This window comes from Watersipora subatra, chromosome 10 (genome assembly GCF_963576615.1).
Source record: "Watersipora subatra chromosome 10, tzWatSuba1.1, whole genome shotgun sequence".
Lineage (NCBI taxonomy): Eukaryota > Metazoa > Bryozoa > Gymnolaemata > Cheilostomatida > Watersiporidae > Watersipora > Watersipora subatra.
Window position 1 is genome coordinate 3,076,522 of NC_088717.1, and position 14,586 is coordinate 3,091,107.

Genomic DNA, 14,586 nt, shown 5'->3' on the forward strand with positions numbered 1-14,586 from the left:
ATGCTGGTGCAATGCAGAAAATTTCTAGCTAGTTAATGTTTGCAGAAAGATCCGTCGAATGCCATAGTATGTCTTGTATTATGCACAAGCATGAATACATGTATACCTGTAACCATACATGCAAAAGCTTTTACATCCTAGAGGGCGGGGCTTTGCAAGTTCAGGAGGGTAAAGAAGATGGCTAGTTATATAAGAGTTAAAATGAGGACCCACCCTGACCACATAATTATATAAACTAGGCAAGTCCTATCTCACACACGCATGTGCACACACACACACTCAATGAATACCCAAAAAGGAATTAAGGATATTCATAGTTTATTGTTTATACCAGCCCACATCACATGAGACATGCTCTCATTTTCTGTTCATTTTTACTATCGTAATTTTTAGTTCCAGGTGAATGTAGATAACTCTTTGTAGCGTTTTTGACTTTACATTATCAGCATACATGTACCTGCAGTTACATCAAGATGCGCGTAGCTCTAATCCTTACGTTATGAGTACAATCATCATGGCGATTTTTACCAGTACTGGTCTCTATAAAAAAAACAAATACCTATATACCTGAGGATTATATGTATGCATATACATATAATATATATATGCATATACCGGTATACATATTTGTTTATATATTTAGTATGATAGTGTCGAGTGCAATTTAGGCCTTGGTGCAATGCTGATCACCTTTGTGATTTGAGCACTCTTGTGCCATTCGTTACTTCTCTTATGTGTCGGCTAACACGAAAGAAAACTGTTGGGAAATGATCTACCTTGACCGTGTCATAAAAACCTCAAACATGTAGTAGTATCATGGTTATCTCGATGAGTAGGTGAACACAAACTTGTTGTGATATAATAGTGTTGTGAGTATCAATTGATAGCAGTAAACAAAACTTCAGAAGTTTTATCCTTCATCTGGACAGTGTCGATCTTCATCTGTCGAAATTTATGGATATGACAAATATTAACTAATAGCACATTTACAGCACTTTTACACCAACGGTAACAACAAAGTTGCTACTGTTGGTGTAAAAGTTAAGTCTAGGATTGAAGAAATGTTATTAATATTTGGTGCAAATAAAATTACAAATATAATGTTTGTAAGATATAATAGCTTGCAAATTTTATTATTGCTGTTGGGTATTTTCTGTATACACAAAGATATAATTCGAAAACAATACTGAAAGCTAATTATATTGCAACGATATTCAACTTATAAAAACAATGATCGTTTTTTCGGCGTCAATTAAATAGGCTTAAAGTGACTGGAATGAAATTGTTAAATGCATTGTAAAAATTTTTTTGCCCCAACCCCTAATTAGGGTGTCACTACAATAAATGACATGTTGCGGGAAGTACACAAGATGGAATGGCATGGAATGTCAATGATCGATGTTTTATCATAGAAGTATTTGTAACAGAGATTTATTTGTATTTATACTTTTTACAACAATACACCAAACAATATTTGTTATTTTGTTGCTGTAGCAGTTGAACAGGCTCTACAACTCCAACACAAGTTAATTCTAGTCCTACCAGTTTTCACTTGAGCGTATTTATACCTAAAATTCACTCAGTTCCCGACGTTATTCAATCATCAGTTGAAAGATCAATGCTCATTCATCAGTCTCTGAAAGCTAGCTCTGAGTAGCCTCAAATGAATTACAAACATTTTTGATTATCTGTCAGCCAGGACACTGTAGTCTTGGTTGTCTTGTGCATACGAATAAGCTAGGAACTAGTTGGATTTTGAAAAAAAAAACAGCTGCCTCCCTAACTAGAAAGATAAATGCGCTCTAAGCAGGCACTAAAGTTGAGCGCGGTGCTAAGTAAGTGTCAAGTTGCTAAGTAAGTGCAGCAGTTGAGCACAAACTTGAGTAGGTAACTAAATTTATCTACCTCTATTATTGCATTTGCATTAGCTCATAAAGTTGACGTTATCACAATTTTAAGAAGTTTAATTAAGCCCAGCAAACTACAGAGCGGGTGGGAGGTGAGAGATTCGCTAACAAGCTTGTATAAGCTGAAAACAAAAATATTTCTCTGGTCAAGCTTGATACACCAATGAAAATTACAACTACAAAAACATTTGACACTATTAGGAAAAAGTGTAAATCAATACAATTAACAAATATATTTTGGTAATGTTATTTGAGTATAGTATTGTATTATTAGCTAACACTTTGTAAAGCTTCATGATCAACATTACAGAAACAGGTTCAGAACCACATAATTTAAGTGAAACAGCTCATGCACCCTATTTGATCAACACACCAGAAAATTTTAATTTCATAAATTATTTAACTTGCAAGAAACAGAGCTTAATTTTTGATAGTATTCAGCTTATTTAGTGATTATAGTAAACTAATTATTATTGATACAACTGCTAATCTAACTAAAATTAATGATAAACTGCTAACTTATAGCATCGTAGCGCTAATTAAAAGTAGCACAAGTAATAGCATCAACATGACTGTTCTGGGTAAATGCATATAGCAAGTAAGTAGCAAACTAATCGTGATAAGTGATGCTTTGAGACAACTAGACGCGGTACTGGCAGACAGCTTTTCAGGAGATCGCACCGATACCAATAAAGAGAAAAACTGGATCTGCTAACGATAGTCAAAATTCTGGTACATTTAAGAACACGTACCCTATTATTGTACGGTGTCGTAAAGGGACGACACAATATAATATTGTCCCTATACGACACTGATTACGGTATGTATGGTACGTACTTTTGATTTTCTCGTTTTTTGTTAGAATGGCGATGTCCATACATCGTTTGGTTAGTGTTGCATTATCGAAGCTCTAGGGCCCAGGCTACATGCGGTAGCTGCTGGAAGCGATTCCGATGTTTTCATTTGAAAGAAAAATAAGGCACAGAAGCTTGATTCTATTTCAATGTACATGTACTACTTTGATACCGTATCTAACGGTGGCAGGGTAGTGGAAACTCATGGCCTTTATCATAGTATGGTTTGTCTAATCATTGTGTCGAAGTGGATTTGATTGCAAGGCGTTTTGCGTGCAGTGACTGGCATACCGTGCGGATTAATGCTGTTTATATGTTGCTTATCCTTATGTTGACTGAAGATTATATGTCATGCTGGTTCAGCAATTAACAGGGCAGTTATAAACTTGACTAATCGTGTATACACTAGTCCGTTCTCGTTTCCACAGATGATTAGTTGCCAGACACGCACTGATAGCCAGATAGATGAGAGCTATCAAGTATTGCAACAGTAGTGGAAACTAATTGTTGGCTTAACCGTTATTGTTGGCTTAATTCAAGACTAGAAGTTTTGCCTTTTTTTATGTGTGGCTGCAACTATTGCTACCACAGTTTGACTGCAATAGTTAAGAGCTCCTGCGAGTGATGGATGTATGTACTGATTTGTCTTAGCAATTTGTTAGCATTTGTATCGATGTGATTCGCTATTGCCACAAATGTAAAAATCTATTAACCAAGAAGTTTATGCTTAGTCATCACTGCCTAGCCACGGCCAACCATTCATAAGGCCTTGACTTATGCTGACATTGAATCAGTTGCAAAACTTCACAAACATTGCATACTGACACATGCCTAGCATGTGATGAGCAGACTATCAACCCAACCGACTTGGGTGAGAGATGTAAAAAGTGTATTCGCAGGGATTAGAGTGTCATTAGCCAGAAATAATAGTTAACCTAGTTTCTGTAAGCCAAGGGGCGTTCTTTCACACAACCCTCTTATTGCCAGCGTCAGCCAAGCTGTTTGGCGCATCTCAGTTGTCAGTCCTGCAGCTCATGGGCTGTTATGAAAGCCTATATCATTTCTTAGTCGTTGATAAGTCATCGATTAATTATAGTTTTCCAACTTGCTGAGAAGGATATTCAAACTAGCATTTTTAAGTCGTGCGATGTGCCGCTAAGGTAGCTGTGTTTCTCCGACGAGGATGGTCAGAAGCATTAGTGCTTTCTGAGTCCCATCATAGATCTACGTTTCACATTTGTGATCATGTTTGTGATGATTGGAATATAAATCAATAATGTCAGTTGAAATGAACTTTTATTGGGCAAATATTTTTTAGTTCTTCCACATGTAATATCAATAATAAGGTTCTTGTTAGAGAATTAGGCCACTAGGATTTCATAGATTCAAAGCAACCGATTTTAGACTGCTATGAACAGTTAATGTTAGAGCGAGTGTAACAAGTTTTGTCGATTTTAATCTTACAACATCCTGGCATCACCTCAAACATCAAAAACAATGCAAACGATAGAAAAATACTGATACTTTCTGGTAAAACCTACTAAAATTTGGTGTAACTTCATTTTTAAATACACATGAATTCATGTTCAATCTATATGTATAAACTGTTTGATACTTGTTGCCTCCAAGACATTTATTTAAATTTTAACAGAATAAGATCCCTTAAGAATGTCACAATGTTACACACCTTTATGTATCCGCATAATCAGTCCACATCAAATATGCAGATTTATGGAAACTGCATGTTTCATCTATCTGTGTTTGGTTACAGCATCATGTTAGAATCGAAAGACTCCGATCGGTTAGATCCGCCAGTGAATATTTCTAAAGATCACAGTCAGAAAGATGCAATCAGCTCATTAACTCTCCAAATAGATCGTCTTAATCAATACAGGTCCCATATATTTGATCGCGAAGACATAGGCATTCCTCAGAAAGGCACCAATATGCATCCTTCGCCAAAACTCGCTTCCGTACTGTTGTTACTTCGTCATAACAACTCTCCAGACTGCAGTCTATGTCCTTGGGATGTTTTGTTGACACTACGCACATCACAGATGCGCTCACATAGAGGTGTTGTTTGCTTGCCTGGTGGGAAATTAGAGAGCGGAGAAACTGCTGCGGCAGGTGCTCTGAGAGAAGCTCAGGTACTCATCATACTTTGCTCATGTTCACCCCAAGTCTAATGGTCAGCTGTTGAAACACAAAAAACACGCAGTTGCAAGAATTGAGTAAAAGTAGTGCAAAATTCATGACATCGATTGGTTTTTTTTTTCTACTTCTGTATAAACCTTTTTCTTCAATTTACTTCTCTACTTTATATTCATTAGTTTTGTTGCTTTGCACCTGCCATGCTAGACATTTGTCATCCAAGTCCTAAGTCCAACCAGATTAGATAGAGTTGTGTTCTCTATCTACTTTGGTAGTCATATCATGCAGGAAGAAGTTGGTTTGAACCCCGACGACGTGCAGGTTGTTGGTGAATACGGTGCGACTCAAACTACTAACAATCAGTTGGTGTACACAGTCATCGCTGTTCTCAAGAATGAGAAGATAACCTTTCGAGCAAATCCCTCAGAAGTTGAGGATACCTTTTGGATGCCTCTCATTGTGTAAGATTATTTATTGTTACTGATTTTTAAAACATTGCGTATTAGCTTTTTAAGAAGCCAATAAGAAGGCTTATAGCGATTAAGTAGACATGCACATGCTGGCGTGTTTGATGTTTATTGTGTATTTTTATGCATGAAGATCAATTAAGGAAAGACAACCCTCAAACAATGGCCATTCTGTTTAGTGTTGAAAGCACAAAACATGATCGCTAATCACTTTGAAACTAATGTTTTTTCATTAACTAGATATTTAACAATTTCATGAGTGAATCGAATTCTTCTATTCAGCTTCGTATTCCATGTTGTCTGCCTTCATGCCCAGCATAAAACATATTTCATCGGCACATTTTTGTTATTCGGATGCCAGTCATGGTAGACTAACCGATTAAGTTACTAACCGAGTTACTAGTGAGTTACTAACTCACTAACCGGTGAGTTACTGGAAATTATTTGTGACTTTATATGGCTATAACGGAATTGTTAAAAATTCTTGGTGTTGGTGCAGCCCGAACAAACTTTTGAAAGTTATTGATGTTAGCACAGCCCTAGCAAATTTTTGAGAGCTTTTGGTGTTAGTGCAACTCTAACAAATTGTTGAACGTTAATGGTGTTGGTGCAGCCCTAACAAACTTTTGAAAGTTTTTGGTGTTAGCACAGCCCTAACAAATTTTTGAGAGCTTTTGGTGTTAGTGCAACTCTAACAAATTGTTGAACGTTAATGGTGTTGGTGCAGCCCTAACAAACTTTTGAAAGTTTTTGGTGTTAGCACAGCCCTAACAAATTTTTGAGAGCTTTTGGTGTTAGTGCAACTCTAACAAATTGTTGAACGTTAATGGTGTTGGTGCAGCCCTAACAAACTTTTGAAAGTTTTTGGTGTTAGCACAGCCCTAACAAATTTTTGAGAGCTTTTGGTGTTAGTGCAACTCTAACAAACTCTTGAAAGTTAATGGCGTTAACGCAACCCTAAATGACTGTTGAAAGTTATTGGTATAGGTGCAGCCCTAGTCAATATGGTCAATATTGGTTCTCAGCAGGAAAAATTAGTTGCAAGAATCTCTACAACAGTCTTTTTAATATTTATTACTGCATATTCACATTTTAACTTCTTGATAGTGTATAGATCTCGCTTTTGGGCGACAAATCTTTAGAACATCCATTTCTTTTATGCCAGATTGTTCAGTCATTCACAAAGCTTATTCTCTATCTACAAGATGGGGGTAGAGGCTCTAAAACTCCATGAATTCGTTCGGAAAGTTTTAATACAATAGCTTGTCTAAATAAGTCGCGCTAGTCACATCAATATGCATTCAGACTCAGGTTCTGTAAAATTCGATCAGGTTTTCATAGATTTTTGAAGAGGCGTTAACGTTTTAGCCATAATTCTTTAAAATTCACATGAGGCACTTTTGAGGGTAATTGTTTACTCGTCTATTAAAGCTCATAAAACTAGCTTATTCTGGGCTTCTGCTCACGTCTCGTGAATAGTGATGTCATAGCTACCTTTACTTTAAATGACAGCTGTCTGATTGCTGTAACAGTAATTGTTACCTCCCAAGGCTCACTATACAAATATAGCTCGCGCAAATACCTTTCATCAAAGAATTTCAATAGGAGTTATTGGTGCTGGAGACTTCAGCAACAGGAAGTCACGAGCGGAGATACGAGCTCAGCAATATGGTTCTAGGTAGACGTGATCCTTCAGGTTTGTGATAGTATCTTTTTTACAAAATTTTACTTGTTCTGTGGTAGATGCCATCGAGCAGAGAATCATAGAGAGTCTGACGAATATGGCTTTCTCTTCCATTACTTTGACTACAGACCACCTGACTCCCAACATATATACACAGTTTGGGGCCTGACAGCCCGTCTCCTTATGGCCACTGCCAATGCAATAGTCGGATCACTGCCAGAGTATGTTATACCTGGAAGAAAATTCATGACAAGAGATCCCTTGTACTTGGGTTTTATATCTGCAAAGCTCTGATATGCTGTGGTCATGGAGTTGTCAGCACATGCTGGCTTATAGGCAGATGTCGGTTGCCATTAGAATGTACAATGATGTATTACTAGTTGAAATTTATATTTTTCTATTTTCATATATTTTTAAAATGTAGAGTTTATGATGAGCTGTCTATTATTTATTATAAATTAAATTATTGAAATAAATTTAAGATCTACATGTATTTTATGAAAATTTTACAAGTTTTTGTCACAAATTAAGAACCATCACAGGCGGATGCATTTTGATTAACCATATTTTTAAACTGAAGTTGTTGAATAAATAAAGTTATTTTTCATCAGGACTGAATTATAATATTGCAAACAAAGTCATGTTGCATCTGCAATGCTTTAATATGCATCACAATAGAAGCTTGTTTGCAATGCAGAACTTGTCTTAAACTAGACCAGTGAATATTTAATTGCTCCTGTTATGGCATGTTAGTTAATAGATAACTATACATGAACTTTTTTTCAGCAGTCAATGTTATTCAAAAAAAATAAGATCATGAGGCAAAAATTAATGATCAATATGATTATTGGAAAAAAACTATTTTTGCATAACACTGTTTTATAGTGTGGATTGGCAAGGTGTTAGTAGCTGTTGATCCTTTGCTATACATGTGCATGGATAAATATCACTTTCTACTTGTCTACGAGGCTAGTCTGCTACCCTTTCTGGAGGTAACCAATTTTAGTCCGAATTTAGCACATATCTTTATTACCTAACCTTATTCACTCTGCAAGTTTGACCTAATCATTTACTTGTTGTTTTCATTACAATGATACTTCATTGTTACATTCTCCCAGTTTTCAAAATTCCTTCAAATACATGTAATGACAAGGGATACGAGTAAGTACTGATTACCTCAAGTCTCGATCTAAACGGGATTAAAGTCGATTTTCGGTGCAAATTTTGGTATCCTGGTGCTTCTACTTAAGCATAAGTGTGTCTAGCTGTCATTGCATTGTTAATGGTTTTGTTTTTCTCTTGGTTTCATTCTGTAGATGGCTAATCTTGGCTTCATTCTAGTGAGCTCCAACAATGGAAAATATTATTCCTCATTTTCTTGTTATTGTTTTGGCGATTAAATATAAAAAAATTGTAAAATGGAAATTGGGAACGAAAAAGCAAGACCACTGCTGGTTCCAATAACACCAATGCTTGAGTAGCTTATTAGGTTGGCCCCTCTAATTAAATGTTACTGTATATGAATATGTACAGCCATATGTATATATATTTACATATTTGTATATATATTACTACACATATATAAAAAGAATACATATAAATATACGCACATATATACTATATTAATAAAAGGTCCGGCGTTGCATGGGTGATAAAATAATTACCTCCTGAATTTGAGTAACGCTAGGACCAAATGCTAAATCACGTGTAGGTGATTTAGCCGTGTTTGAAGCCAGGTCAATAACCATCATGTTATGTGTAATGAACAACCATGCTAGTTAATATCCCCAGACGCTTTATACATGACTATTGTACCTGATGTTATCAATATAATAGCAATAATTAGTTGCTTGGGTAGTGTAGTCTAATGGTTAAGCTTACCATGAATAGATCTGAAAGTTCTGAGATCAAATCCAGGGCATTTTTATTGCTAGTTTTAACCGCTTTAACTGGACACAGGAATGACAGGACCAACAAAAGACAAACACTATCTGCGTGTATATTCATATTTTTTTACCTATATATAATCCACTATGTAAAACAATGTTACTTTTTAAATATCAGAGTGGTGTTGTAAGTTTGTTACAAATTAAGAAATTTCAGTATTAATCAGCATGCGACTGACAAAAATATGTTACCGTTCTGACAACTCGACCATTGTAAAAGCCTTTTTAAAAGCCAGGAGAAATGTGATTACCGGTGTGGCAACTTCAAATTGAACGCTGCTAAATGTATTATCCACTCATGTTATCCACTGACATGTTTTTATTCACAATATCTTTGGTCACTTTTAGGAAGTTTAGATGGAAATGTTACAGCATACCGCTAATGAGGAATATGTTCCAAATCAGCCAATAGAATCACAGTTTTTCTTATCAGAACTGCCGTCTGATAGGAGTCATGACTTCCTCTTCCCTTCGAATCTCCTCACGTCTCATTCGCTGATGTTAGACGCTCATCGGGTAACTCCGTCTGACTGGGGCCAGCTGCATAGCCCATCAGAGTACAACAGCTCTGATGGCAGTGTGAAAGCTTTTGCAAGCCATGACAACCAGGTGGGTGACAATTGTAACGCTTCAAATAGTGACATCTTCAAAGCTTCAAATGTGTAGTGGCGCAACTCTTGATCTTTGTGACTATACCAAGCGTTCTTGCAACCAACTTGCAGTTGCATTTTTAAATCTCGCATTGATCAACAGATAAAACGTTCTGCTTCAACAGGGCAAGGCTGATCCATGGTTGAATTCATACATGTTATCACCATCTTTCTCATCATTATAATAGCAGTCTGTCAAAAGAACAATGATTGGTTTATTTTGGGTCTAACCCAACATCTATAACCTTCTCTATCTCTTACCATCTGTTATGGTTTATATCCAACCTTTTCCATATTCTTTGTGAATATTCTGTTAAATTCTTATAAAAATCGTATTCATATTCTTTTCATATTCATTATTCTTAAACTTATTAAATTTCAAAAAATTATCAAACTCTTTATTTTATTTTTTTATTATTTTCATTATTTTTAAAAATTTATGAAAACTCATAAATTTTCATAAATTATGAAAATTTATTAATTCATTACTTTTAAATTCATGTAAATTCCTATTCTTTTAAATAACTATCTAAATATTTTCTAGTGGCACTTTCAATTCAGGCAAATAAGAATAAGAAATTGTTTGAATTAAGTAATAATGATAAATATCAGCTGAATGTACAAGAGATTAGCTCATACAAATGTAGATAGAAAGCTTTTGTCATTTTTGATAAAATGTGTAGTAGCTTTCATATTTATGGATGTCACAACATCTATGGTTTGTATATCACAACATCTATGGTTTGTATGTCACAACATCTATGGTTTGGATGTCACAACATCTATGGTTTAGATGTCATAACATCTATGGTTTGGATGTCACAACATCTATGGTTTGGATGTCACAATATCTATGGTTTGTATGTCACAACATCTATGGTTTGTATGTCACAACATCTATGGTTTGTATGTCACAACATCTATGGTTTAGATGTCATAACATCTATGGTTTGGATGTCACAACATCTATGGTTTGGATGTCACAATATCTATGGTTTGTATGTCACAACATCTATGGTTTGTATGTCACAACATCTATGGTTTAGATGTCACAACATCTATGGTTTGTATGTCACAACATCTATGGTTTAGATGTCACAACATCTATGGTTTTTATGTCACAACATCTATGGTTTGTATGTCACAACAACTATGGTTTGTATGTCACAACATCTATGGTTTAGATGTCACAACATCTATGGTTTGTATGTCACAACATCTATGGTTTGTATGTCACAACATCTATGGTTTTTATGTCACAACATCTATGGTTTGGATGTCACAGCAACTATGGTTTGTATGTCACAACAACTATGGTTTGTATGTCACAACATCTATGGTTTGGATGTCACAACAAACCCAAGTTCGCACATCTGTTAAAATATCTTATAAAACCTAACTCTAAGATTCATGGTGCTGCAAATTTTATTTTTTTCATTTTATTTTTAATTGACTTCTTAAAATCTTTTAATGGTGGTAAAATAACCAGCAAAAACACTTAAGTGACTTACGCTGAACATCAAAGCCCAGCTGATCAGTGACATAATAAAGCACACACTATTTTAGAGATTATTAGTTGACAGAAAGTATGATCAAGTTTGTAAGATGACAGTATTTGAATTAGAGTTGTCAAATGGTAGGTTGTGCCCTCCGTCATTCCTCGGGTAGCCGTTCGCCACCAACCGGCCTACAAAACAGATTTCATTTCCTACGGACCCCCAAGTCTATCAATGTCCAACCGTGCTAAGGGTGACTCTACCAACATGGCTGGATCTGTACCACACTCTTTGAGAGGCAGCAGTTCTGGACACAATACAGCACAATTGCTCAGGGTAAGTACATCTTGCTCAAGACTAGAAACACTAGCTAAAAACTAACCAGATGATGGTAACGCCAAAGATAACCATTGTTGTGGATCCGCTGTCAACATTTCTGGTTCTATCCAAAGTACATCCATTCTCATAACTTAGACACATACAAGTTCCAGGTTGCTCATAACTACAAACAAGAAAAAAATAAGAAAGGGCAAGTTAGCACTTTATTGCAGGGATTTTTTAACCAGGAGGAGGCAAATCCTTGTATTTGTAGATTTGCCCCATTTTCAATTAGCATGTTAAAAACCCAGCGCACATGCATTATAGAGTGATTTCTCTTTAATTTAAACAGTGAGAGCGTTAATTAAATGTAAACAAGTTTTTTACTAATTCCCTAAAAACTAGGATAAAGTAAGGAAGTTGATTTTGAAGCTTTCTTGCTGACTTCTCAAGCGTCAAACCCTCTTTTCCTAGTTCACTATGCTGGTAAACTTGCCAGCCATCTAACCCGCATGTTGGCATATACCCTCTTAGGAAAGTACCTCGACTTGGCGAATGCAGTGCACAGACTGTGGTAGAAAGTTCAACTCCATCATAAATCTTCAGAACCATATAGCCTCGGTGCATCAGGGAATACGACCTCACAAATGCGATGTATGTGATAAAACATTTGGACAAAAGGCTACTTTAAGAACTCATCGAAGGTCTGTGTACAAAAGATACAGTAGGGCGGCCTTATAATATTTGCAATATATAAAGTCTCAAAATGTACCTAGTTTAGTATGAATTCGTATGCAACTCTGTGATATACACTAAGGCTATACGTGTGACTAAGGCTATACATGTGCAATAATGCAATGAAAATGAAGTAACCCAATTTTGGTGCAAAACAGCAATAAAATAAATGCATCATAGAAAGACGCAAAAGTGCACTAGTAAAGAGACATCTATGAGAAGAGACATATATTGTTACCTTATTTTATAGACAGTGAAGGTCTAGTGATGCTTAGGTTCCAAGCCAAAATTGGTGACAGAGACAGCAATGCAGATTACTTGAACTTAGAGTTGGGATGTATATTATTTTTTCAATAAATATTTTTTGTTTTACCTTCACTTTCCAATTGGATTGTTAGTTACAAACTGTCATGAAAATTATGCATAAACAGCTAGACAGCCTGTAGATAAGTACAAGGTAGATGGGAGTCGAAAGTTGTCTAACTTAATGGTGACTTAACAGTGACTTAAAAATAACTTAACAGTAACTTAACAGTAACTTAGCAGTAACTTAACAGTGACTTAACAGTATTTAGCACTAGCTTTAATGGTGACTTAACAGTAACTTAATAGACAGTTTTCAGTAGCTCACATGTTCATTACTTTCATGTAATTTCATGTAACTTTCATTACTTTCATTGCTTGGTTTTATACAAAAAGACAAGAAAATTTATATACGTATAATTATTAATATTTAAAGTTCTCCTTCACAGATTTTAGTACTCACTGTTTATGCTATATACCATCAAATACATACAAATACACTTCGATATACTTGTAAAAATAATTCTCTCACCGATCTTTATCAGTTTCATATCAGACGAAAGTTCACATGAATGACAAAATTGGTGAAAGATCTCTTGACTTGATGGTAGGTGAATCACATTTGAGAGGATACAACACCTTTAACTTGATTATTGATATACAACTTTAAATATAAAAGCAGAGATTAAAAATTTAAATTGATCAGCATTTCTGATAAACAAATTTCCCCTCTATCAGGATTGTGAAAGGCTCACCCAAAACATATTTGTAGTTTGTAGTCTTGAATCGAGAAGTTTTGAAAGAACGTAGAAAAGCTGTAAATGGTAATATTATTTTGTATCAATCTCAACTAGTGTATAATATTTGCTGTCTTCACAGGGTGCACACCGGTGAAAAGCCCTACAAATGTAATACATGTCCAAGATACTTCGCTGACCTGTCAACCTGTAAAAAACATCAGCGAGTCCACGATGGGCAAAAACCTTATGAGTGTGAGATCTGTAAAAAACGATTTAGTCAATCTGGAAACATGATACGCCACAGAGAAGGCCATGAGAAAAAAGATGGCCGAATAAACATTACCACATACACGGCGCTGTCTCTGCATTCCAAATAGAGATTTAGAAGTCTCTGCGGTTACACTTCTACTAACCATGCTAGCTTTGAAAAACATATTGTGTGTTTTATGAACTCACCGAGTAAAAAAGTTAATTAATTTATCCACTGTTTTCATATTTTATTAGTATTAGGTATATATAGTCTGTCAACTTATTCTGTTACGTATACGGATGAAAATATTGTGCAGGATCACTTGCAAACTGATGCATTTATATAAACCTATGGTTGAGTTTGAGCTTGTTAATGAAATAATAAAAAACTTTGAAATAGCTTCAACATAAATTTTGAAAGATTGAAAATTTGTTCATTTTTATTTGTGAGAATGGTTCTTGCAATTATCTCCCAAGATGCCACTTAAATCACAAAAATCTTAAAAATAAGCTGGGAAGTTACAATTCCGAGTGTGATCATTCTGATGAAGGCAAAAGTAGGTTATCTGACAAAAAGGAAATACAGTATATCTTTCCAAATGAACAAAAATAATTTGATTGGTTAAATCCAGACACTTGTCATAATTTGACCGTATAGGTTTGTTACTAACAACTTATGGTTGCAAATAAGCCTCTTAGCAAGGGTTTAATACATTGACATAAATAAACATTATTTTATTTGCCAGTTTTTGAACTTAAAATAAATCAATTGCTGTAATGGATGCATTTGGTAACTCGTTGGTCTGTTATAAATTGTGTTATGGTCATTAGCCAAAACAGATTAACTAACCTCAAATGCTCAGCAGCTAGTCAGGAGAGTTTTTATGTTGATTTCGAAGTTTTACAATCAAGGAGAAACGCATGAATTAGAACATTGCAAAGCATTCTCAGAATCTCTGCCGCCAATGAAGATTGTAGTAGCAATAAGCAGACAACTTCTAATCTAATTAAATGCAACTTTGAAATTTTTCCACATTATAAATGAACTTACACAAGGTTTTTGTAACTTTCATCAGAAAGTATCGG

The 14,586-nt window shown here is 35.2% G+C and overlaps 1 protein-coding gene across 1 annotated transcript; it reads left to right on the forward strand.

Annotated features, from left to right (window-relative positions):
• The first annotated feature begins 2,851 nt into the window (after positions 1-2,851).
• LOC137406226 (uncharacterized) lies at positions 2,852-7,603 on the forward strand. Its single transcript, XM_068092762.1, has 4 exons — positions 2,852-2,985; positions 4,533-4,908; positions 5,201-5,373; positions 7,123-7,603. The coding sequence occupies exons 1-4, from the start codon at positions 2,966-2,968 to the stop codon at positions 7,355-7,357; spliced, it is 804 nt and encodes a 267-aa protein (XP_067948863.1). The 5' UTR covers positions 2,852-2,965; the 3' UTR covers positions 7,358-7,603.
• Positions 7,604-14,586: the final 6,983 nt, after the last annotated feature.